This window comes from Nycticebus coucang, chromosome 23, assembly GCF_027406575.1.
Source record: "Nycticebus coucang isolate mNycCou1 chromosome 23, mNycCou1.pri, whole genome shotgun sequence".
NCBI classification, from domain to species: Eukaryota; Metazoa; Chordata; class Mammalia; order Primates; family Lorisidae; genus Nycticebus; species Nycticebus coucang.
In genome coordinates, this window is record NC_069802.1 from 37,936,222 (window position 1) to 37,962,240 (window position 26,019).

General features: G+C 59.7%; 1 protein-coding gene and 1 pseudogene across 6 annotated transcripts; both read right to left on the bottom strand.

The window, feature by feature from the left end:
- Positions 1–166: 166 nt before the first annotated feature.
- Positions 167–17,753, bottom strand: FGFR3 (fibroblast growth factor receptor 3). 6 transcript variants are annotated; one of them, XM_053577519.1, is made up of 18 exons: positions 17,538–17,740; positions 16,957–17,166; positions 11,823–12,092; positions 11,528–11,581; positions 10,319–10,488; positions 10,114–10,237; positions 9,850–10,040; positions 8,212–8,356; positions 7,612–7,802; positions 6,812–6,960; positions 6,335–6,456; positions 6,147–6,257; positions 5,879–6,069; positions 5,661–5,783; positions 5,508–5,578; positions 5,163–5,300; positions 4,973–5,078; positions 167–4,874 (listed from the first exon to the last, which is right to left on the bottom strand). In XM_053577519.1, the coding sequence occupies exons 2-18, from the start codon at positions 17,063–17,065 to the stop codon at positions 4,728–4,730; spliced, it is 2,412 nt and encodes an 803-aa protein (XP_053433494.1). In that variant the 5' UTR covers positions 17,066–17,166; positions 17,538–17,740; the 3' UTR covers positions 167–4,727. The 6 variants fall into 6 exon arrangements, with proteins under 6 accessions (XP_053433494.1, XP_053433493.1, XP_053433492.1 ...); XM_053577518.1 differs by lacking the exon at positions 8,212–8,356 and adding an exon at positions 8,995–9,145 and having other exon boundaries at positions 6,812–6,957; XM_053577517.1 differs by lacking the exon at positions 8,212–8,356 and adding an exon at positions 8,995–9,145.
- A 2,367-nt stretch (positions 17,754–20,120) lies between these two features.
- On the bottom strand, positions 20,121–20,577 carry LOC128576015 (60S ribosomal protein L23-like; annotated as a pseudogene).
- Between the last annotated feature and the right edge of the window lie 5,442 nt (positions 20,578–26,019).

Consider the following 26,019-nt stretch of genomic DNA (forward strand, 5'->3'; position numbering starts at 1 on the left):
AGATGCCTAATTACTATTTATGAATTCTGTCACTCTGTGAGTTGCCTGGTTTTCAGTGGTCAAAGTGTACTTACTTTTGAGGACAGCTTTGTGGTTACCGAACAGTCCCTCTGATGATGGAGATCTTCCCTGTGAGCGGGACTCTGGGGCAATGAGCTGTGACCACGACTTGGCCTCATCTGCACTGTCTGGCCAGGTGCAGGTGTCCCCGTTGGCCCTGGGCTCTGCCCTCCCCCTCCAGGTTGCCTGTGGGACTCCGCAGGCATGTAGGGGATGGTCCTTGTCAGTACTGGCGACTGCAGTTGGGCTTGAGACTGGCTTTCCCCCTTACCACGTCTGTTTATTACAGCTGAGATAGCATCCAGGCACAGGGTGAGAAATGGGTCCAGAAGAGTTTTGCGTGGGGAGGTTTTTAAAAACTGTCAATGTTTATACCTGCCCAGTGCCTGAACATATAGCCTCTGCCTGCTCTCGCAGCAAGGGTACTGCCTGCTTCAGGGGGCCTTTCCTCACTCTACCTGCAGGCCTGCTTCTTAAGCAGGGTTCAGGGCCGCGGGGCTTCCAGAGTCATTTTGGAATGTAACAGTCTAGACTTCTTAAATGAAGGGCACTGTATTCGTTTTGAAAGATGACCTTGTGGCAGGGGCTGAGACCTCCATGGCCAGCACCACCTGGGAATTCGGGGAACAAGTCCTGTCCTGCAGGGGTCCCCAGGCTATGTGTTAACACCTTTTGTAGAAATAGTATTTTTATTAAAAACGTCAAATCCATGTTCCTGTAACAGCTCAGAATAATATTTTTAACCCTTTGACACATAAAAAGTCCAGATGGAAACCATCAGAGTCGTCTGCTGTCCTGCCTGGGTGTTTTGCTCCCCAGGATGTGCTGCTGTGAGGCCAGATCTAGAGGACCCCCATTTCCTTGGGAGACTCTTCAGTGCCCACTCACCCCCTGGGCTCAGGGCCTGGTTCTCGGCCTCCTGCCCTGGGGGAGATAGTCTGCAGCCCTTTGGCAGCTGGGCAGAATGTGGGGGGTCCTTGCCACATAGATGTGCCACTGTGCTGGCCTGGCCCATGTGGTCACTTGTTTTCTAGACACCATTTGATATAAGAAGACTAATAAACCACTGTCTTGACAACCTGTCTGCCACACAGTGATTGTCTGGGGCCTGCCTGACACTCAGATTCTTTGTGCCTGGCTTAGGGCCCACAGGGCAGGTGCCAGTACCTAGAATCTGTTTCTTGGCTGGGTGGTGGCTGGGACCCTGCCCTTCTGAAAGATTCTTGGGGGAAGGACTAGGGGTACACAGCGCTGCTGCCCACACCACAGCCTGCTGGACACCCAGCATATAACCCTTGGTGGCTGTCTCACAGCGCACAACTCTGGAGGGTGGGCAGAGGATCCCAGCTGCAGGGCTGAGCTGTGGTGTCTCTTCTGCCAAACCTGCTGCCTTGGTGCACAGATCGCCCTGCCCAAGCCTGGACACAGCCTCAAGCTCCCCCATGCTGGTGTCAGGCTCTCCAGGCGCCTCAGATTTCCTCCCAGGGCTGCTGGCTGTGTGCATGCAGGCTTATGCCCCTCCCTTGCACCAGGCCCTTGGGACATGGCCCAGTGAGCCTGAGGGCAGTGAGGGATCTGAGCTAACCAAAGGACACAAGGCCTGGGCTGAAGCCTGTTCCTCTCACTAATCTTCCCCCAGGGCTCAGACACCAACCCAAAGGTACCCAGCACAAGAAAGGCTAATGCCAGGGCTAGTGTGGGAAGTACACAGTGGAGACGGCCATCTATGGAAAACAGCTGACAGTGGCCAGGGAAGGCACCATGTGCCTGCCTGCAGTGGCAGTTCTATAGGGATTCCAGAGAACATGGCTCATCTGCCTTCCCGAAAAGCTCTCCCTTTCTCTCCAGGAGCACTTAAGCTGACAAGCCCAGGGAAGCCCTGGGACCCACCCACAGGAAACTGCCAGGCCTGCCAGGAGCAAGTCAAACACCCTATAGGAGCCACTAGCCATGTCTGGGAGGCAGGGCCATCTTCAGGACACAACTCTCCCCAAAGAGCCATCCCAGAAATGAGACCCAACTGCCCACTCTGGAGGGCACGACTGGGGAGGTTCCACTGTGGTGACAGCAGAGACCTCCCGTTTGTGTTCTTACCGGACAGGGGCTCCTGGTGGGCAGCTCTGAGGACTGAGCTTCCTGTGCCTGGCCCACTTGAGTTGTCCAGGCTAGGGAGGGGCTGGGGAGGCAGCAGACCCAGCGCTGCACGGCACCCTGGCTCATGCTTCAAGCCCAGAAGGTACAGGACCTGCTTGTCCCTTAGCCTCACCTGCCTCCTCCGGACCTCTCTCCCTTGGGCACTGTCCCCAGGTCCTATGGCCAGGCCAGCCTTTGGGTCAGCACCACTGGGTCACTGAGCAGGTGGGGGGCGTGATGCTCTTTTCAAGGTCGCTGTGCCCACCCCCATCAGGGAGCTGCTGCCCTGATAAGCACTCAATAGGGTTAGGCCCTCACAGCCTACCCAGAAAGTGGGCCAGAAATACCCTTGCCTGGAAAGTGAGTTCCAAATTACAACTGTAGCAAGGCTCCCAGATCAGGTGGTATGTGAGGTGGGACCATGCCTGCCTCCTTCCAGACTCAACTCCCACCCTGCTCAGGCTGTGACCCTGGGAGGAGGGACGAGGTCTGCCAAAAGGCACAGGCATGGCTGGCATGGAAGGGGAACCTGTGGCGCCTTTGGCGGGTGGCCAGGCGGGGGTGGAGGGGGAGCTGCCAGAATAGCCCACACCTGTGTGGACGGCACTCTCCTGAGGTCACTGTGTTTATAGGCAGCTCCATGTTGGGACACCTAGAAAGCTCCTCTCCTCAGGCGATCAAGCAGGCAGGTGCTGGGGGCAAAGGGGACCCCTCAGACCTACACAAGCACCTGGACATGACCCCATGAGCTGGGGGCAGCCAGGGAGCTGGCTCACTTGGAGCTCATTCTCTGGGGTCCCACCAGGGCCCACCACCAACACCAGACTCTGCATCCTCACCCTGGAGCCCTCCAGCCAGTCCACTGGCTTGGAGCCCTCCCGATCCCTTTGGGGGCAAATGACCCTACAAGGAGCTGCCCAGGGTCCCATACAGAAGGCAAGGAGCCCAGGCCAGGGTGGGAACCAGTATTCTTGCTTTATTGGGAAAGTACATCTGCTGGGCTCACAAGACTATGTCTGTTGGTTTGGACCACACCGTGGTCACCAAGCACTAGGCTGTAAGAAGAGACCACCCTGAGCCACGGCGCAGCCCACAAGTAAGGGACAACCACCCCAACTCGGGCCATTAACTGCACAAAGTAACAAAACTGAATTCACGGCTTCTCTCCGAAGCTTTGAAAGGCAGCAGTCCAGGCTATAACAATCTAGAAGCATTGCGTAAGAAGTGTTAAGTCTACAGCAAACACATCTTGTAAAAACTCAATAAATTATATATATATATAGATATATATATAAACTTGTAACATCTAATAATATCTGAACCTGCACACAGGGCAGGCCCTTCCCTGGAAACTGCCTCCTTGCCCAGAACATGCAGCAAGGAGAATTTGTATGAAGAATTTGTATTTGTTAAGAATTTGTACCAGCTTGCCTTAAAGTCCAAAAAAAATAAATCTCCTAAAGAAAAATCCTATAGAAATCTAATTCCCCTGCAAAGGAAATAAAATATCCTCCCCAAATCACCTCCAACTATTAGCGGCCTTCCAGGCTCTACAGGCAGCTCTAGCTCAGGCACGGCTGGGCACAGTGTCTGTAACCCTCAGCTGTTAATAACTTAAAACCTAAAACTCTGTCTGCTGTGGGGCTGGCTAAAAGCTATGAGGGGGTGATGCAGGGGACAAAGATGCTGGAGGTCGATAAATAGCTTTACAAATATACAGGCCCAGGTACAATTTTTAAAACAAAACTGTGGTGCCAGAAAAGTGTCTGCACCCCTGCCTGCGTTTGTGTTGTGTCAACAGCGAGTTTCCTAGGGACCTCCCCACCAGGGCCAACCCTGCCTCAGCACCCCAGGTCTCAGGCCTCAGTGTGCTGCCTCTCCCATAGATACTTTTATATATACGTATGTATGTATATCATATACACAGCACTATTTATATAAATGTACAACTCGTTTCTAGAATAAACTTTGTGGATAGAGGTTAAAGGCTTCCACCTTCACGTACCCGTAATTTCAGTATGAGGGGAAGGGAAGCAAGGAGCCTGGAGGGGGTGCTGGGTACTGACACTCGCCCCCAGCAGGTGCCAAATGGGTAGAGGTGGGGGCTTTCGGAAGAGGGCTATTCTGCAGGCTCAGCTCTGGGCACTGGAGGGGCTGAGACCCCAGGGCTCAGCCCCTGACCCCTGACACTCGCATGGGGCACAGAGGGCCGGGCAGGGACTGAGTCTGGGTAGTCTGGCTCAGTGTCTGCCCATGGGGGATCGAGGGGAGGCCACTTTACATTCTATACTTAGACCCCCAGCACGAAGGCCCCTCGGTGCAGAGGCCCAGATTAGGAGGTCACAGCACAGCAGCACAGGCCTCAGGACGGCTGTACCAGCTTCGGTGCTCACATGTGCACACACAGGCGTGAAGCATTGTTGATCTGTCAGTTTGTACCAGGTTCTGGCGTGGGGGACCACACACCAGCAGCCCAGGGTGGGCTGGGGTCCCCTCTCACATTGCTGGGGGCTCAGACTGCAAGCTGATGGCCTTCACGTCCTTGGGCCCCCGCTGCTGGACGGGGCCGGGGGCAGCAGCTCGTGGGCAAACACGGAGTCATCCCCAGAGGAGCTGGAGCTGGGGGTGTCCTGGCCGCCTGGGGAGTACTGCTCAAAGGGCACTGACAGGTCCAGGTACTCCTGCCGATGGGGATAGGCAGTCAGGCACGCCAAAGCCCCATTTCCCTCCCAGAGGGCCAGCCCCACCCCTCAGGGCTCAGGGTCTGGGTCGCACTCACATCAGTGGATGTCACAGTGAGGATACGGTCAAGGTCCTCCACGAGCTGCTTGAAGGTGGGCCTCTGAGAGGGCGCAGCGTGCCAGCACTCACGCATGATCATGTACCTGTGAGGAGGCTGCTCAGCCACGGCTCCCAGCTGCCCACCCCCAGGCTTCCTGGCCTGCCCTACCCGGCCTGTGGAGACTCACAGGTCATGTGTGCAGTTGGCTGGCTTGTCCATGCGGTGGCCTTCTTTCAGCAGCTTGAAGAGCTCCTCCACAGGGACACCAGGATACGGCGAGCCCCCCAGTGTGAAGATCTCCCAGAGCAGGACCCCAAAGGACCAGCTGCAGGGGCACCCGGGGTCAGACTGCCCTGTGGCCCACTCCTGAACTGGCGCCCAGGCAGGTACCAGGAGCCCGCAAGGTACAGGCAAGGGCAAGGGACCCACTACCCTCTGAGAGCCCCAGGCCCAGGGCTGTGGGGGCTATAGCTAGGCTGCTGGCTCTGCCCCCAGAGCTCCCCTCCCCCAGGGTGGGGCTGAGGGAACATACACATCACTCTGGTGTGTGTAGACACGGTCAAACAGGGCCTCAGGTGCCATCCACTTCACAGGCAGCCGGCCCTGGGAAGAGGACAGGAGAGAGATGCTGGCTGCCAGGTGCCCTCCTATGATGCCCCTACCCCCACCCCAGAGTTGGGCTCACATTTGTGGTCTTTTTGTAGTAGTCCAGGTTGTGCACGTCTCGAGCCAGGCCAAAGTCCGCAATCTTCATCACATTGTCCTCAGTCACAAGAACGTTACGGGCGGCCAGGTCCCTGTGGATGCACTGGGGTGCGGGGCCAGGGCTCAAGCCACTGCCCTGCCTCTCCACACCTGCCCACAGCCCACAGGCCACTCACCTCGGGCTCCCACCCTGCTCACCTTCTGGGAGGCCAGGTACTCCATGCCTCTGGCCACCTGGTAGGCACAGGACACCAAGTCCTTGAAGGTGAGCTGCTCCTCTGGCAGCTTGCAAGTGTCGAAGGAGTAGTCCATGCCTGGGGGCCGCCGTGCCCGCAGGTACTCACGCAGGTTGCCCTTGGCCGCATACTCCACCAGCACATACAAGGGCCCTGTGGGCACAGGCTTGTCAGAGGGGCCCATGGGGCCAGAGAGGGCACCACCCACCCACCTGGGCCCCTGCACCTACCACCCTGCGTGCAGGCCCCCAGCAAGTTGATGATGTTCTTGTGCGTGCCAATCATCTTCATCATCTCCATCTCCGACACCAGATCCGACAGGTCCTTGTCAGTGGCACTGTCTGTGCAAGGAAGGTGTATCAAGTGGTGCACCCCAGGCCTGCCCCGCTGCCCCTTGCTATGCTGTATGGCTCCTCACCCTTCAGCATCTTCACAGCCACAGTGACAGGCTTGGCAGCTCGGTCCTTGTCAATGCCGATGGCCTCCGCCATGACCACCTGGCCGAAGCAGCCTTCCCCCAGAGGCTTGCCCAGCGTGAGCCTGAAGCAGCACAGGGAAGAGTGCTTGAGCCCACCTGCTCCTAGCCCCACCGTATGCCCCTGCCTAGTCCTACCCAGCAACACTGCCTCCAAGCAGCCCTCCACATACATCCCTACTCCTGCTCATAAGGATGGAGGTGTCACCCTCAGTCGTCACCTTGTGTTGTGCCCTCCAGCAGAGCATCTTGAGAGGAACTACTCCCAAGGCCCGAGCCTGCACCTGATAGCTATCATTCCCCAACAGCCCTGAACCCCCCCCCCAACTCCAATCAAAATGCAACAGGCACCTGCTGGATAGCCACCCCACCCAACCAGAGCCTTAACCAGCCCTTCTGTGCACCGTCACCACCACTGACCGGGCCCGGGGCAGCTCCCACTTGGGGTCAGCTGGCAGCTCGAGCTCAGAGACATCGGCTAGTGTGGGGCCCTCTCCTGAGGACAGCCGGGCGATGCGGACCAGTGGCGTGTTGGAGCTCATGGACGAGTTGGACTCCAAGGACACCTGCTTGGGTCGGCAGGGGCAGGTTGGTGCCGTACTCAAGAGCTGGGGGTAGGGTGGGGTGGAGCACCCTCGACAGGGCACCAGGCCCAGGCACACAGGCAGCGCACTGGGCTGGGAAGTGAGTGTTCTGACTTCTATTAGTGTTAACTGAAGATTTTTACAAGTGCTTTGTGGGGCGGCGCCTGTGGCTCAGTGAGTAGGGCGCCGGCCCCATAGGCCGAGGGTGGCGGGTTCAAACCCAGCCCCGGCCAAACTGCAACAAAAAATAGCTGGGCATTGTGGCGGGCGCCTGTAGTCCCAGCTGCTTGGGAGGCTGAGGCAAGAGAATCGCCTAAGCCCAAGAGTTAGAGATTGCTGTGAGCCGTGTGACGCCACGGCACTCTACCCGAGGGTGGTACAGTGAGACTCTGTCTCTACAAAAAAAAAAAACAAGTGCTTTGTAACCCAAGGTAACCTGGGCTCTATGTGGTGACCTGAGATGAAAGAGGGGTTAGTCCACCTGCTCACAGAGAAACATGTCCCATGTGAGCCCCCAGCATGGGACACCGCAAGGTTCCCTGAGCACAGAGACCCCAAGACCAGTGTGGGCCACAGGGGCCTGAGAGGCTGGCTGGGCCGCAGGCAGCTCGGAACCTGGTATCTACTTTCTGTTACCTGTCGCTTCAGTGGGAAACGTGAGATCTTGTGCACGGTGGGCGAGCCCAGGCCCTTCTTGGGGGGGCTGCGCAGGCGGCAGAGTGTCACAGCTGCCACCACCAAGATGAACAGGAAGAAGCCTGCCCCGTAGCTGAGGACACCCGTGTACACGCTGCTGGCCTCACCGGCTTCTGCCAGCTCCTCCTCGGCTGCAAAGACACAAGCACTGAGGCCTGGCCTGTTTCTTGGGAGCCCCCACGGGCTGCCCCAGGCAGAACCGTAGACACCAGGGAGTAGGGTGGGGCTCAAAGAAGCATCCCAAAGGGCTGGGCCAGACCCCAGAGAGAAGGGCACAAAGCCAGCAGTACCCGCACCACCACCCAGGCGCCAGGCAGAGGCCAGAGCTGCGGCAGAGGGTCCACATTTAAGGATCCGGCTGGTCGTCGGGTGACCCTCTGAGGCCAGACAGGGCTGGTCAGCTCTGTTCCCACACCAGGCACAGGGCCAGGTGGAACAGGGCAACGCATGTTGCAGGATCCCACGCCTGTCCACGGCAGCTGTGGCATACCCCAAGCCAGCACCCTGAGAGCACAAGTGCAGAGCGGCAGGAGCCAGTACCTGGCAGCACCACCAGCCACGCAGAGTGATGGGAAAACCCGATAGAATTGCCCGCCAGGCAGGTGTACTCCCCGGCGTCCTCAAAGGTAACATTGCGCAAGGACAAAACCTCTAGCTCTTTGTCGGTGGTGTTAGCGCCCGCAGTCTACAAAGAGAGAACAGAGCGCGATAGGCAAGTGCCAGCACCTCCCCACGGGCACCACAGCAGAGTCCGCACGGCGATGATCCAGCCAGGCTGCAAGGAAAACGCCACCACCACCGCCTCGGCCACCACCATCTTGGCCATCACCACCTCGGCCATGGCAGCCACTGCCACGGCGGCTGAGGGCCCTCCGCCTGTGCGTCGGCACCGAGCCCGAAGCCAGTCCCTCCACCGGCGTCCTCTGTCCCAAGTGAGCATCAGGCACGGCGCTGCACAGGAGGCAGCATGCAAGGTTAGCACGGAGAGAGGAGGGTGCAGAGGGAGGACAGGTGGACAGACTGGCTGGAAGCAAGCAGGCAGTGGGGCTGTGGCCAGAGAGAAGCGAAGGTAGACACTCAGTGTGGTGCCCGGCCTGGTGGGTGCTGAGGACCTCCTGGGGTGCATGGGGGTGTGGGAAGGGCCAGCGCAGGCCCGAGGCTGGAAGCGGGCAGTCACCGTGGAGGCTAGCACTGCCCAGGTGGCCAGAGCAGAGCAGAATGGGAGTGGGAGCGAGCAGGATGGGCGTGCAGGGCGTGCAGGGACTCGGCCAGAGCCTGGGAGCTGGAGCTCGAGTGCCGGCCGGCATGGGACAGAGTTGTTACCTGCTTGGGGCCCGTGAACGCGCAGCCAAAAGGCCTTCTCAGCCACGCCTATGAAATTGGTGGCTCGGCAGAGGTACTCGCCCCCATCCCGCTCCGACACATTGGCCAGGCGGAAGCGCGCGTCTGCCTCCGCGCTCTCACTGATCCAGGACTGCGGGGACAAGAGACCCGGCTCAGGCACGCCCCGGGTTAGCCCCGCCAGAAACGAGGCAGGACGTGGAGACCCCAGGACCGACCAGGGCAGGGCCTGGAGGTGGCGTGGTGGCACCTCCTGGCAGTGGCTGAGATTTCCCAGGAGGCGCTTGTCTTGGCCACCCCAAGCTCCTGGAGCCCTCCAGAGCCTCTCCAGCCCTGCACACAGCACCCAAAGGCATGGAGGGACTGCGGCAGCCTCTCCCCATCCCCACCAGATGCATCGTCTCTAACAGATGTTTCTCTTTGAGCTGAGTGTCGCAGCTGTCCCAACTCAGCAGCCCCCACCCTTGCACTGTGGGAGCAAAGCTAAGGGCTGCGGGTACCATGCCGCTGGGACAGCCTGTTGGGCCAGCTTGAGGCTCAATCACCAGCCTCAAGGTCCAGAAGGACCCAGAGGACCCAGCTACTACCTTCCTGCCCTGGGCAACCATTGCTGCCCCTGAGCCCACCCCAGAGAGGCTATGGCTCAACTCGGTAGCCACCTGCAGCCCAGAGCAGGGCGTGACTGCTGTGACTCAGCCTCTAGCCCAGAACCTCCACTGCCCCTTCCTCAAGAAGCACTGACGCCACCTGGCTCAGATCCTTCCACATATCCCAGCCTAGAAGCAGCCTTGGGATCAGTCCCAGGAGCACCCAGCACTCATTTGAGGACCGACTCACCTTAAGCACAGTGACGTAGGGCGTGCCGTCGGGGCCCACCTTGCTGCCATTCACCTCCACATGCTTTAGCCACTGGATGTGGGGCTGCGCGTCACTGTACACCTTGCAGTGGAACTCCACGTCACTGCCAAGCACTGCTGTCTGGTTGGCCGGCAGCCCCGCCTGCAGGATGGGGCGGTGTGGAGAGCGCTCTACGGGAACAGCCAGGGCTCAGGAGCTGCCCATGCCGCCAGCAGCCACCCTACCCGCTGCCCCAGCGCTCACCCAGCACGTCCAGCGTGTATGTCTGCCGCAAGCTGCCAAACTTGTTTTCCACCACGCAGGTGTAGTTGCCGCGGTCCGAGGGCACCACACTCTCCATGACCAGGCTCCACTGCTGGTGCCGAAGCTGTAGCAGGAGCAAGTGAGCCACCAGACACCCCCCCGCCTGTGCACCCCCAGGCCAAGGCCCTGCCCACAGCCAGGTCACCTTGATGCCCCCGATGCGATGCTCGCCACGGAACTCCTTGCCATTCTTCAGCCAGGAGATGGAAGGAGTTGGGTTGCCGGCAGCTGGGCAGCGGAAGCGGACGGTGTTGGCAGCCGGCACAGCCAGCAGCTTTTTGTCCATCCGCTCAGGCCTAGTCCAGTAAGGGGCCCCTGCCAGAGGACACACACATGAAGGCAATAACCAAGGCCAGGAGCAGAGGCCCAGCTGACCCGACAGATGCCTCTGCCTCCAAAGCTACCCCTGCCCATCTGCCTCAGTTTCCTCTCCTGTGCAAGGAGAGTGCTGGGGGCTGCCTTCCTGCCAGGACTCTTGGGGGAGGCTGTGCCAGTGCCCCTCTCCACAGCGACCTCCCTGCTGTCCAGCTCCTGGAGGACGCTGAGGTGCAGGTGGAAGCAGCATGCACAATACGCTGGCAAGAGGCTCCTTGGGCTTGCAATCGCTTCCCCAAGCCTCTTGGGGTTGGGGGTAGAGACCTCCGGGCTGACATGATTCTGCCCTGGGGTGACGTGAGTTTGGCAGGCTGTGGCAGGTACCATCTGCCAGGACTGGGAGACCATAGGACTCAGGGCTGCCACAGCCAGTGGCACCCTTGGAAGGCGGCCCCCAGTGACCCCACAGCCTAAGCCACATGGGAGAAAGTACCAGGACCTGCCAGGACAGTGAGCTGGATGTTTCCATCCTCTCCTGGGATATGCTCCCCAGGCTGGCTCTTCCTCCCTACTTGTCCACTCATGCCAGGAGGTCCAGGGACCTGCCCCCGACATCCATCCCACAGTGACCCCCACCTGCACATGCACACCTCACAACTTCTCCAAAACCAGAAGCCCCACCTCCCACCACCCTTCCTGGTGGGCAGAGTCCACATGCCACTGTTCCTGGCCAAGACACCAAGCATTGTCCCCAATTGTGCTCACACAGCACATCCACGGGGGTCACCAGCTTCCCCTTTATAGCCCGACGCTACAGCTCTCCCTCTGAATGGCAGCTGCTATCACCCTTAACCCCAGGTATTAGAGCCATCTCCACAACCCAGCCCTCCTCCACCCTGAGGGGATCAAATCCTCAGTGTGATTCTAGGTCAACCCCAGTCATTGCCACGGCCCCCTGCCCATGCCTGCTGAGGCAGGGCTTAGCAGGCAGAAAGCAGGCACCACCCTGGCCAGCCTACATGGTGGGGACCAGGCTTACCTGCGTCTTCAACTTCGTCCTCACCATCTTCATCATCTCCTGAGGATGGAGCATCTGCAAGGCAGGAGAGGGTATGTGTGGGCAGTGCCCCATGACAACCTATGTCCAGGTGCACCCACGGCGGGCTAGGGCCCCCATTCAGACATGACTCTTTGGAGTACCCTCCTCTTTGCCAATGACCAGAAAGACCCTTAGGAAAGAGGTGCTGCAGCTGCATGGCCACAGGGTCTCCATGGGCTCAGAAAACTGAGTGACACAGCCCTTCCACCCAGCCCAGTGGCCGGGCAGCTCTCACCTGTCACACGCACACTGAAGTTGCAGAGTAGGCGCCGGGTGAGCCGCTGCCGGCAGCTATACGCCCCCGCATCCTCCTGGGAGGCATTCAGCACCTGCAGCCGCCGTGGCCCCACCAGGACGCGCTCTGAGGGCACCAGCCCCATGCCATCCTTGTCCCAGACAGTGGGCCCCACAGGACCACCTCCAGGTGGGTGGCAGCTCAGATCCACGATGTCCCCACTGCTGAACACCAGCTGTTCCTGCTGGCCAGAATCCAGCCCTGGGCCCTCTGCAGGTGAAAGGGACCACCCTGAGCAGGTGCCAAGAAAGCAACACAGGGGACCCAGCAGGCCTGTGGGAGGCGCCAGGAACTCCCACTTCATGGGCTCAGCAGCCCTGAGTGAAGAAGGACCTGCTCCCAGAGCCTGGGTCCCCCCACACAGCCTTCAAACCAGGGGCTAGTAACTGTTCCCCTAAAGGGCCAGGGCATCAGTACTTCTAGCCGTCCTAGGACTCAGCTCTACTATTACAGGTGACAGCAGTTTCCACAGACAGCCTGTGAATAAGCAGCACTGCTGTCCTCCTATGAAACTTCACTTACGAACACTCAAGAGTTCAATGCCTAAGGATGAAAGATTATCACTCTGCTCATCTGGCCATTTAGAAAGGTAAAATCCATTCTACACTCACAGGTACAGAAAAGGAGGCACGGAAAAGCTGCATCTGGCTGACTTCAGGCTGAAAAGGAGATCAGAAAAGGGGCAGCATGTGGGCCAGCTTCCTCACAAGGAGGTCTACCCAGAAGGGTCCCTCAGGGCACCCCCAGCGCTCCTCTCAGCTTCAAGAGCAGTTCAGGTGGACAGCGAGGGGACAGGATGGGCCACCACACCAAGAAGGAAGGAGGCCAAGGCCAGGCAGCCGTGAGGACGTACCCACCCAACAGTGTCTGCTGCAGGGGCCTCTTCCATTCAGCCAGGCACAGGCATGAGCAGCCCCAGGTGCCAGGTGGGGGCTTTCTGGGGTGGGGATCTCCTAAGCCCAGAGTCTATGGAAGCTCCACATAGCAGTCATTACAGAAAATACACAGAGGAAAAGACCACAATACAAATAAGGACACCAGGTCTGGCAAGATGGGTGTCCAGGCCCGGGGGGTGAAGAGACCATGTGGGCTCACAAGGCAGCTGGAAGCAGTCTCCTGCCTAAAGCCCCACCTCACAGAGGAGGACCCAGAATGGGGGAAGCAGTTATCAGAGTCATTAGGATAGCAGGTCAGAACCCTGGCCCTTTTCCTGAGAGCTGAGAAGCTGGGGTGAGGGCACAGGCGTATGGGGCAGCACATAGGTGGCCCCTGGGTCTCTCCCCTGTCCAGCAGCTGCCCAGCTCCCTAGGGGCCACCAAGGCCTGAGACTCAGGCACACACCACCTGACCATCACCCCTAGACCTCCCTGTCAGGCCAGATAATGCCCAGCACAGGCGGGTGGCCTGGGCTTGGGGCCCGGGACAGGGGTGGGTGGTCCTGCTGGGCGGCCTGCTTCTCTAACCTAGCTGGGCCTGCTGCCCCATCACTTGTCATTCTGCTGACGCATGGCCTAGATTCAAGGGCCCAGCTGCCCACTCCAGCCACACCAGTCTCTGGCACCCCAGCTAAGCCAAACTCTGCCCACCCCACCTAGGCCAGCCCCACAGGCCCAGTGCCTACCAGGATTCTGCCAGCCCCAAGGACCCACACTCACCCTGAAGCACTCACTGGAGCCTGCATCCCATAGGGACCCATAGCTCAGGGCCAGCTCCTGTGGGGGCCTAATAGTCAAGGGGGCTCCTGGCCTGACCTCCCGCCTTCCAGTCCTGGCCAGTGTGTCCTGTGGGGACCACCCAGAGCTGAGAGCTGCCTGAGGCTCCCCAGAAGGCCAAGAACAGGCCAATCTCGGCAGCCTCAGCCCCAGGCCCGGGCCCAAGGGCAACACCTGGTTGGTTCCAGTTTGGTCTGGGTGGCAACACAGGTCAAGCCATCTGCATAAGTATTCCCTTCAACCTGGTCCATCCAGGGCTGGGGGACACAGAGCAGCCCCAGGCCAGCCAGTTACACGGTGCTACCAGTGTGGGGGGAAGGCCCACCCAGCCACCCTGCCCAGGGGCCAACTTCAGACAGGGTCTCAAGGGCAGCAGAGAGGCTGGTGGGAGGCGCTCTAGGAGCTCAGGGTCTAGTCCCACCCAGGGACCCCGCTACCAGGCTGTGTGGCTCCCCCAGCAGGAAGGGCTCCTTCTGGGCAGCGCCTGTGGCTCAAGGAGTAGGGTGCCGGCCCCAAATATCAGAGGTGGTGGGTTCAAACCCAGCCCCAGCCAAAAACTGCCAAAAAAAAAAAAAAAAAAGGAAGGGCTCCTTCTTAGTTGACAAAAGGGAAGCCCACCTGGGAGGGAGCCCCGTGGGAGGGAGCCCATGGGTGGGGGGTGCGGGGGGAACATGGGCACTGGAGCCAAAACATCAGAGAATAACAAACACTCTTGCTGAGCCCCAGATACGGAGGGCACAGTCCGTCCCCCCCCATAGGACTGGGCTCCACCAGATGCCACATGCCAGAAATAGCCCACGGATCCAGCCCAAGGAGTACAGATCCTGGATGGGCCATGCTGGGTGTGGGGGCGTTTGTTTGGAGTCTCCCTGCCTCTGCCACTCACTGACTCTGTGCCCCTTTCCCCCAGGGCAGCACAAGGTAACAATTGGTCCACAGGTCCAGGGGCCCAGAGAGGCCATCATACCCTAACTGGCTGGAGGCTGTGAAAGTGAGCAGTAGGAGAACTTCCCTGCCCTGGGACTGATGTCCAACAGGCCAAGCCAGCCTGCTGGGGAGGGCTATTTCCTTAGCTCAGGGAGCCTCTCAGTTCTGCGTCACCAGCTAAGGCCCCCAGAACATTGGGAGGCACAGAGTGGGATGGAGAGACTGCAATGCTCCTGGTCCCCAGGCCGACCCCAGAGAACAAGCACTAAATCAGACTCTGTGTGGAGCTGGCCACCCCAAGGGATTGGGCTCTGGGTTGAGATGAGGACCTGGGGTCAAGTAACAAAGCCATTCTGCAGACCTCACAGGCCCTGGACGTGTTGCCAGCTGGGTGCTTTGAAAGAGCCTAAGAGAAGAGGGAGTCCCAAAGGGACCTGAAGCCAAGGGCTGGGGTCTGGCCTTCCTGCCTCTCCGCTCACTCTCCACCCAGAGATATTCCTCAAAGTTTTATAATAAAAGGGATCTGGAGGCTGGGCGGGCTAATGAGGGCTTACCAGGATTATCCTCCTAATTCTCCAAACAACCCTGCCATTATCAGCCCTCTCCGACAGGTGAGGAGACTGAGGTTGGAGGGGGAGCCCAGAGCCTCTCAGACAGCTGGCAGCCCCAGTCGGAAGGCCAGGCAGACCCCCCACACCGGCCCCCCACAGCAGCCCTGGGGACTTGTAAATCACTCAGGCAGACTGGCAACCTGTCCTCCTGAGACCAAGGACCCCTTCAGCCCCTGGCTTCCCCTCCAGGATCAACTGTGTGAAGAGGGTGCCTTGGGGCCTCTTCCAGGCTAAAGTGAGACCTGAGGACTTGGGGGATGGGTGACAGGGGCTCTCAGGCTCACCCCAGGTTAATGAACCACCCAGAGACTAACGGGGCTCAAAGTCCAGCCTGGTGGAGGGGCTGGCAGAGGTAGCAGCCAGGCAGGGCCTCTTGGGTGGGGTACTGTCAGGCGGCAGGGCCCACTGGACAACTGCCCTGCGTGCACCCTGGGGGCCACTCTGGGGGCCACCTTGAGAGAAGTGGCCAGGAGTCGAGATGGAAGGCTGCCCTTGACTGTCCAGCAGCCAAAAACGTTCCCCTTAGCCTCGACCCCAGCCACCTCCCGCCCCAAGATTTCTGTTCCGGGGAAAGCGCCAGCCCGGACCTCTGTAAATTTCACGAGGTCTTTGTATTTTCACTGCCCAGCCGGAGTCTCGTTAAGGAACCGGATTAAGTTTATTGACCTAAGAACGCACTACCTGTTTCACCAGCTCCAGTGGGGGGTGGGGGTCACCAGCAGCGCAGCCCCGCAGGCGGTGGCAGTAGCGCTGGGGGTGTGGGGGGGTAGAGGTGGCGCCCCTCCCCCGGGGCTAGTTGACATTCCCCGCCACGGGGAGTAATATCTTCATCTGAATGCGAATGCGAATGCTAATGCCTGGCTCCCCCGAGCTGGAGCAGGCGTTGAAAGCGCGCGCTGACCTCCCGACGGCCCCTGTCACGCCGCTGACTGACACGCACATTCAGGCGCAGCGCTCACTTTCATTCATAAAAAAATGACATTGTTCCGGAGGCTGCAGCCGCCGCCGCGGAAAGGGGCGCAGGCCTGGGCGGCCGCCATCTGCCCGGATCCCGCCCGCGGCCCGCCGCCCCCTCAATGCGCGCTCTGTGGCCGCGTCGACGTACAAAGGGGAGGCTGTTCGGGCCTCGGCCCGAGTGGGGCGTGAGCTCACCGGCCGCGCCCCCCTCCGCGCGTTCGCCCCCCGCTGGCCCTGCGTGCGTGTGCGGGCGCCGGACCTCTGGGCCCTGCGCGCCTGTTGCGGCCTCACGACCTAAAGACGCCCGTCCAGCGTCCGGCGCGCAACCAGGGGCGCCCCCTCCGCCCACTGAACAGAAAGGGCAGGCGAGGGAGCAGCGGCGCTGGAAGGTGTCACCTCACTACGCCGGCCACCGGGGGCAAGAGTCGGGCTTCGGCCAATGCGGTCACACCCACCCTCGGAAGTCCAGCCTGTCGCTTTGGCCGAAGCTGGACACGCACTGGGGCCCAGGGGAGGGGACGCCAACAATGGGAACTTTCCGTTTCAACAGAACCCGAAGAACAACAATGTGCCCCCACCCCCGCGCCTTCCGGACGGCGCCGCAGCAGGGGAGACGCGAGGGGCGGGGGCTGCGCCCCGCTGCCCGGGGCAACCTGGCACTAGGGGAGCACCCAGCGGCTCCGGCGCCCCACAAACCGCGGCGCTGGCTCTGGACGCGATCTCTGGGGAAGACAGCGAAACCCGGGCACCCGCCCCGCGGAGCCACTCAGACCCGGCGTCCCCTCCCCACCTAGGGCCCAATCGTGTCCCCGACGCCTCTGCCTGCCGGGCCCCAGCCCGCCCCCAATGCGCTGGGTCCTCCCTTACCTGCCGCTTTCCCGGCGACGCGCTGCTCCGTGCCCGGGGGCTCCGAGGCGACACCGGCCACCACGGCCACGGCCACGCAGAGCACGAGGGCGCAGGCCGAGGTGCCCATGACGAGGACGGGGGCCGCGGCGTCCTCACGCGGCGCGCGCTGGCATGTTGTCCCCCAGGGCCCAGCTCGGCACCGGCGGGAGAGGGGAGCCGCTCGGGAGACTGCGGAAGCAGGGCAGCTCGTTAACGGGACTGGCCGGCACGCGCAGAGGCTGACGGCGGCGGCGGCCGGCTCCTGCGCCCGCACCTCCCCGACCCCCAGCCACCCCGCCCGCCGCCGCCGCCCAGGGCTCCGGGGCCGCCTGGCGCCGGCCGCCTCCTCCCCGCCGCGGTCCCTCCCTCCCTCCCCCTTCCCTCCCTGGCTGCTGCAGAGCCCTCCCAGGGCGGCGGCGGCAAACTTTCCAGAGCGGGAAGCCTATGCCCCGGCCCGGTCCGCGGCAGGGACCGCTCTGGATCCGGGTCTACCACGCGCCCCGGCCCCTCCGCGCGCCCGCCCTGGCCCCTCGGTGCGCCTGCCTGGCCCCAACACAGACCTGGCAGGCGCAGGAGCCCGGCTTGTAGCGCGCGGCTCCCGCTCCAGCTCGCGGTCCGCCGGCGCAGCGCCCGTCCCGTCCCGTCCCTCCGGCCGCCGGCCCGCTGGTGCGTCGTGCGCTAGGCAAAGCAGGACCTCACGGCGCCAGCTGCCCGCGACGCCGCTGTCGCCGCCGCCGCCACCGCGAACTGAGCGGCTACTACCCTGCGGGCTGCAGCCAGTGGGGGACGGCCCGCGCCCGCCCCGCCCCCGGCCCCGCCCCGCCCCGCCCCTGCTCGCTGGGGAGCAGGGGCACTCTCCTCCTCCGGGGCGGTCCTAGGGCGGGGGACTCGTGGGAGAGTGGCCGGGCGGGGGCGCCCGGCGGTCTCGGAGGGCGTGGGAGCCCGGCAGGCAAGCAAAGCCCCCAGTCGCACTGCGGGGCTGTCCCCGAGGGGTGCGCCGACGCCTGGCGCAAGCCTCTGTTTGCACAACGCGCAGCTCCGGCCGTGCTGGGGCTGTACTCTGGGCCCGGGCCGCAGAGGGGTGGTCTCGGTGGGGGACGGGATGTCAGGGAGGCCTCAGCCAGCTAAGCCCTGCGGTGGAGCAGGAATTCCTCAGGTGGAGGAGGGCAGGACGGCATTCCAGGCAGAGACGACTGTGTATGCAGAGGCCGGGGATGAAGGACAGCATGGCCTGTCTACCTGGCCCTGAGACGCAGGGAACTAGGCCAAGCAGCAGGAGTGGGCCAGGGGGGCTCACTGCTGCATTTATTAAGCCTGGAGCACAGGAGTGGCTCAGATGAGTTCTCTGACAGATGGTTGGTGCCCCCGGTGCCCTAGGAGGACGCAGGTTTGGAGGGTGGGTGTTTGCCCGCCTCTGATGGAAAGTAGCCAGAGGCTGGAGACCCTGGGTGGGGGTAGGGAAGGAGCCCACCCTAGTGGGGAGGTGGTGGCACAGCCTGAGCTGGCTCAAGGTGCTGGGGCACTGTGACAGAGAGACAGATTCTAGCTGGAGAGGATTCCCAGGGGGACCTAACCTGGCCTTTCACCCAACCAGCAAGCAATAAATGCTGTCCTGCAGGGACTCTGGGGTTGTCTGGCTCTACCATTCCCCCATTACTGGTGGCTCCTGTGTCCACCTTCACAAGGAACAGGAAGCCCAGGGTGGTCGGGGGCGGGGGGGGGAGGGGCGGGGCGGGGCATGGGAGCCAGAGCAGCAAGAAGGTGACCTTGGCCCGGTGCAGCTGCCCCTCCTGGCTGTGGCTTGGGAACTTAATTTGCTCACTGGAGAAATGGGCAGTGACTGGCTGCTAGCTCACCGTCCCAGCCCACTGTGTGGCCCACTCTGCAGCTCCAGGTTCAGCCTGTCCTTCTAGAAGCTGGGGGGTCTCTGGGGCAGTCTCAGAGCCCTGGGATGGCCCAAGCTCACCCCCAGCACCCTCTGAAGGCCCTGCAGGCAGGAGGGTCCTCCCCCAGGACCATGCCCCCATCTCATCCCTTCTCCCATTTGCCCCTGAATGCCTGACCGGGAAGACTGCACCCCAGACTCCCTGTGCAGCGCTGGTGTGGTGGTGGTGGGGAAACTGGAGATAGGGCTTGTCTGCTTCCTGCCCCTCTGGCCTGTGGCCCCACAGCCACAGCCCTTCAGGGGCAGAGGAGCCCCTCTCTTCCTCCATTAGCAGCCTGGGTTAAAGCTGCGTACTTCATGTACTTCATGCCTGGTCCGCTCTTAGGGCAACTGTAACTAAAAGTGACCACAAACTGGTTGGCACATGTGCATGCTGTCTCAGCTCTGGAGAGTGGAAGTCTGGGATCAAGGTGTCAGCAGGACTGTACTTTCTCCTGGAGGCTCAGAGAAGGCTCCTTCCTCCCTCTTCCAGCTCCTATGGCCAGCTACAGGTGTCCTTGGCTTGCAGCCACATCACTCCAGTCTCTGCCCCCCTCTTGGCCATCCTCTCTTCCATCTCTTGTAAGGAAAGTTGTCATTGGATTTAGGCCCACCTGAATAATCCACTATGATCCCTTCAAGATTCTTTTTTTTTTTTTTTTTTGTAGAGACAGAGTCTTACTTTACCGCCTTCAGTAGAGTGCCATGATGTCACAGGACTCATAGCAACCTCTAGCTCTTGGGCTTCCGCGATTCTCCTGCCTCAGCCTCCTGAGCAGCTGGGATTACAGGTGCCCGCCACAACACCCGGCTATTTTTTGGTTGCAGTTCAGCCGGGGCTGGGTTTGAACCCGCCACCCTCGGTATATGGGGCCAGCACCCTACTCACTGAGCCACAGGCACCACCCCCCCCTCAAGATTCTTACCTTCATTACACTTGCAAAGACCTTTTTTTTTTTTTTGCAGTTTTCGGCCAGGGCTGGGTTTAAACCCACTACCTCTGGCATATAGGGCCGGCACCCTACTCCTTTGAGCCACAGGTACCACCCTGAAAAGACTCTTTTTTCCCAAAAAGATCACATTCCTGGGGTTCAGGGGTCAGGACGTTGATATATCTTTGGGGAGGTACTGTTCTGCCTCACTGCAAACCCTAGGGTGGCACGGACCTTTGGCATAGTCCACATTCTGAAGTGGTTTCTTTTCTTTTTGGGGGGGAATCACACGTTTTAATGTTTTCTAGAAATATACTGGAGAATCATGCAATGCTGCCAGCATTGGAGGCAAGCCTTGGCCACAAGTCTGCATTCTCCTTTACAACTGGTCCTATAATGGCAGAACCTTTCATTTCGCCTTTATTGTTTACTATGACCCCTGCATTATCTTCAAAATAACGAAACACACCATCTTTTCTCTGGTATGACTTCCGCTGTCATATTAACACTGCCGTATGAACCTTCTTTCTGAGCTCTGGTTTGTTTATTAACTGTGACCATCATCATGTCACCCACACCAGCAGCAGGAAGTCTGTTGAGTCGTCCCTTGATCCCCTTCACAGAGATGATATACAGATTTTTGGCTCCTGTGTTATCAACACAGTTGATCACGGCTCCTATCAGAAGACCCAGGAAAATCTGGAATTTCGCACCAAAGGACCCACCACGTCCTCACTTCAACATCTTGGATGACTGGAAAAGGACAGAAAGCCTGAAGTGGTTTCTTCTTATACCCCTACCCGAACCCTCCATGAGCAGGGTCTGGCACAGTTAGGTCAAAGGGCAGGAATGTGTCCCTGGCTCTGTGGATTCTGCTAGATAGCTTTCAAACAGCCCTAATGCCACCTGCTGCCACATGCAAAAGCGTCACTGTACACTTTGCCCTACCACCACCAAGGGAGGGCATTATTGAAAGCACACAATATGCCGGGCGGTGCCTGTGGCTCAGTGAGTAGGGCGCCGGCCCCATATGCCAAGGGTGGCAGGTTCATACCCAGCCCCGGCCAAACTGCAACAAAAAAAAAAAAAAAAGAAGAAGAAAGCACACAATATGGTCAAAATGATTTTATCGTTCAAATAGATCATTTCCAAGCAAACAGGTGCAACTGATGTGTGCTGTTCTGTAGGCTTGCCCATGACTACAGGTGTGTGGGAGCAGCAGCTCCTGGGGCCTCTGTGCTGGACTGGACCATGCTTCCTGGCTTCTGGAGGCACTGTCTGTGCATTGCCCGTTAGTGGCCGCCCTTTCACGACAGCACCCCTGATGGAACATTTCTCCTGGAGACAATTTGGTGTATTGCCCAGCTGGGTCCTCTTAGCACATGACCAAGGTGATGAGCCCTCCTGGGTGCCTGGGCAGGTGAGTAGGACAGAGAACCACTACACTGCAGGACTCCCATTCTGTGTTACCTCTTCCCTGCCCACTCCCCTGTGTTCCACAAGTCTCCAAGGCCCAGACAGTTGGGATTCCCATATGAGTGTAAGGGCAGAGACTGAGGCCAGCGGTGAGAGGGGCCCATGACTGAGCCCAGCCTGGGCCAGGCCAGTGACTCAGAGCTGGGCAGCCCCAGCTTGCTTGGGCCTGTGTCAGTGAGCAGCAGAAGGTGCCTGGGAGGAAAGCCTGTGCCCTGGGTGCAGGGCTGTAGAGGGCTGGCAGTGGCCAGCCACTCGTCCTGTGCTTTCAACAGAGGGGGGACACTCCTGGCAGGCAGCTACTGCCATAGTACCTGACAGGGAGATGGGCAGTGAGGCTGAAAGCCAGCCTGGAATCCAGGGTAGGGGTAGCCCCTGAGGTGCCTGCTCAGCTTGCTCTCTGTGAGGACTGCCTGGCCCAGAGCAGGGGCTGCTGGTGAGAACTTCCCTCAGCCCTGCATGGGCTGCATGGAAGCACTGAGAAAACTGAGTGCCCAGGGCGGCTTCAAAAACTGAGTGCCCAGTGCGGCTTCTAGTCTTCTGCCTAGTCTGCTTCTTCCAGGGGACTACTAGGATCCTGGGAGCTCCCCCGCTGTCATCATGCATCCTCACCTCCCCTGGGAACCACTACTACCCCCACCCCAGGGCAGGCCATCACATATAGAGGGGAGGTCCTTGAGCTGGGCTGGGCTGATCCTCTTTCCTCAAAGAAGAGAGAGCAGGTTTGAGCAGGGCCCTGACTGTTATAGTTTGTGGGTAATTTCTGACTTAAAGACTGTTACAGTTTGTGGGTAATTTCTGACTTTTAAATTTATTCTCAGAGAATTTGCGGAGGATTAAAATAAAAAGCACTTTTGATCTACTTATTATAACAGAAATGGAATTTTAAAGAACGTGGAGAAGAAGAGAAAATATTCCAAAATCCCTTAGCCAACACTAGCTACTGTGCAAGATCCCTAATTTTAGCTCAGAGCTTCCTGGCAGGCTAAGCAAAAAGGGCAACACCATGAATCATGAGCTGTTGGGAGGCTGTCATCCTGGACATGCTGGGACAGTCCCAGTTCAAACATCTTGGGCTTTTTGGCGTTTGGTTCATTTAGACCACTAGACCTCAAGTCCTGACTTGGTTTGGAAAATGTGGCTGCTTCCAGATGAGCAAAGAAAGACCAGGCCATCTGCCGACACAGGAGAGAGGTGTGCATGGGGGGTGAGTGCACAGGCTGCCCCACCTGGAGCCTGCTAAGGGGGCAGGAGGCGGCCAACAGGGTAGGGCTAGCCAGGGTGCCAGGAATGCCCCCGTGACATGACTGGCCAGGGAGGGGTTAAGGCCTCAGCAGCTCCCAGGGATGGCGGGGACCAGGCCAGTAGCCACTGAGCAGTTCAGAAATCTATTTTCCTAAGCACTTGGCATTTGTCTGAAACCTCAAGTGTATTTTCCCTAAGTTTTATTTTTTCTTTGACCCCAAACTCTGGTAAATTTAAGGGAAATTTAATTATGGTGTTTTGGGTCCATTTACACTTAAACCCTCTCAGCAATTTTTCCAAGACCCTTTTGGAGTTCAGCACTCGTTGGGAGCCTTCTAAATGAGCGTTTTTATTATTATTTTTTTTAAAGGCTTCATTCCCTACTCCTGCCCCCCAGCACCAGTCTTCCTGCCAAGAATAAACAAGTCCCAACTCCGCAGGCTCCAGCTGAATTAGGAACCCAGGGCTTGTGGCTGCCAGGCCAACCCCATGTTACACCTTCTCCCTCCTCCGAGTGCCCCTTCCTCTGAGCCCTGCTGGCCCTTCTGAGTGTCCTCTATGCCAGCCTCAGTCAGAGCCCCTCCCAGAGCCTTGCCCAGCCACCTCTACCCACTGGTCCCTGTCGCAAGTCACCTATGGACAAGCTCAGCCAGGTTCCCATTCAGATCCGTATGGGGCCGGCCCTCACCCCACAGACAACTTGGACAGGGAAAACCCATGTCCTTTGGGGCTGGGGTCTGATGGACAGAGACGTCAGTGGTGCTGGTAGCTCCTGCCAGGCCTCTACACCAGCCCCATTTTCAGCCCTATTTGACAGGGGAGGAAACTAAAGCACAGAGCTTCCGGTGGCATGAGGTACTTGGTGACCAGATGTGACTGCCCTCTGCGGGGGAGGTTTCAGCTGAGCTTTGGGAAGAGAGGGGTGTTCTCGGAAGTATTTAGGGAGCCTAAATACTTTAGGTGAGCAGGCTGGATCCCCCAGCCCTGGGCCAGGAGCCCAGCAGCTCAATGTAGGGCTAAGCCTCCCACCCTCGGGGCCCCGGCCACAGGATGCTGGCACAGCTAGGCTGCACAGGGCTCACTGGAAGAGGCAGTGGTTTGCAATGAACTCACCATGGCTGGGCAGAGGCAGCTGGAACCTGAGCTGCCATCTTGACAGACTATCTCCAGGTGCACCTCTGCCAGGCTCCTCAATCCCTGCCCAGCAGGACCCCCACCCTGCATAGCTCCAAGAGGGGAGCTGAGGTCCCCAAAGTTCAGTCCTAGGGCCCCAGCTAACACCAGTGATCTCAGGGACAGTCTCTCAGAGGCTGCAGCCAGCAGCACCTGGCCACCAGTGCACAGGTCTAGAAGTGAAAGGACAAAGCTTGACATCTGAGGCAGGATCTTGGGGACCTGCTTATTTCTGCTTGCTCAGGCTCAGCCTCCCATCTGGAAGGAGCTCCATTAGCTGCTCAGAGGGTGTGGGGAGAATGGAGGCAACCTCAAGAAGCACCTGGCAGTGAGGGCAGGAGGTGGCCAGGGCTCCTGTGCAGTGCCCTTCCCAGGTAGGGCCTAACTCTGGGGTCATCTGAGAGAGAAGGCCAGGCCAGGACCCCAGGAAGGAGGAGTGGGGAGCTCCTCACAGGCCTAGTTGTTGGACCTTTTTCTCAGAAATGGAAGCTGTCTGGGTGGTGCCTGTGGCTCAAGGAGAGGGCGCCAGCCCCATGTACCAGGGGTGGCAGGTTCAAGCCAGGCCCCAGCCAAAACTGCAAAAAAAAAAAAAAGAAAGAAAGAAAGAAAAGAAAAGAAATGGAAGCCATCTCTTGCCAAGGAGGGGGTTGAGCCCATGGCCAGGGCCTCCCTGTGCAACTCCTGTGGGGCCCAGCATGGGCAGACAGGATGAGCAGGTGGAGTGATGGCTGACACCAGGGGGTCTTGCCTGCCAGGGTTGGGGCTTTTTTGTGGGTCCCCCAAGCCTTGAGCTTCCAGGAACCCTGCTCCCATGGATGCCCAGGTGGGTGAACCATCCTGCTTGGCCATGGGCACTGGGCAGGAGTGTGTGTTTATGCCATACGGCTGTCCAGGGAGGTCAGAACTACACCACTCTATGGAAGGGGAGACTAAGGCACAGCATTGTGAAACTCTCAAGCAGTCTATCCTGATAGCCAATTGCTGAGGGCCTGCCCAGGGAATGGGGCAAAGAGGCCCCTAGGCTTCTGTATCCTGACCAGGATCCTTGGAGAACAGGTCTGTAGGAGACCAGGTAGGGCTGGGGATGTCTCTGCACTGCTCTTAGCCACACACTGACTCTGACTGATCACGTGTCCAGGCCCCCCACCTTGGGCTTCTCCGCCTGGGGCCTGCCCTTCCAGGAATCTGGTCTCAAGGCTGGCAGGGCCCTAGAGACAGCAAGCCCCTCTGAGGGCCACCTCTGCTCCCAGCCCACAGGATCCTGGGCTGGCTGGATAGCTGTGGCAGGGTCTGCAGCCTCTAATAGAGATGTCTGTGCCTCCTCAAGTCCCTCCCCTTGCCACGCCTGCTGCCTGGCCCTGGCTGCTGACAGCTTCATCGTCCATTGGCCTGGGCAGGGAGACAAGGGTATGGTCGAGGCAGCCCTGGGGGAGCCCAGGGCCCACCACTCAGGTGGAAGTTGGTGGTTGGAGTGAGCACCCACACCACGTGCACCACCCCACACATGTCTCATCACACCTGGGCCCACACAGGCCTGTAGCCCTGGTCAGACAGACCTGCCCAAAGGGCCAGTGCTCTCACAAGCTCAGGGGATGGAGGCCACTGGGGCCTCCCAGGGAAAAATGGGTAGGAGCTGGTATGGTGGGGAGGCACCCCTTCCCAAACAGAGGGGACAGAGCAAGCTGGACATGAAGAGGCTGGGGCTGGGGGAGGCCTTGAGGGGGACCAGGCTCTCTTCCCTGTAGCCTCTGGCTCCATGGGGTGCCCCGCCCAGTCTTTGCCCCCACCCCCGCTGTCACAGGACCTTGAGGACTACTCACTGGGCCAGTGTCTGCCCAGGGCTGGAGTAGGTGTGGGCAGGGCTGGGGTGCCCTCAGAGAGGGCAATGTGAGCCAGACCCTGTGGTTCCCAGGCCGGGGTTGTCTCAGGACAGGGGTCTATGCTGCCTCAGTGTGGATCAAAGGGCTTATCAGGCTGGCCAGACAGGGCCTGCTGCCCACAGCCCCTCCTGCCCTCACAGCTTCCCTCCCTGCCTCCTCACCTCTGGGACCCTCCCCGCTTCCCCTGCTCCCAACACTTTCCAAGGCCAAATCCCCCGGGTCAAGGATCCCAGTCTCCAGCTAGGCCATGACTGACTTTCAGGTCTGTAGTGAGGCATAGAGCCTAGATCCTGGAGGCTTCTTAGAAGGCAGGATAGGCAGGCTAGACCCAGGCCACTTTCTGCCTGGTGACCATGGCTTGAGGGTAGGATGCAGCTGGGGCATCCACCACCCCAGGGGACAATCCTGGGGCACA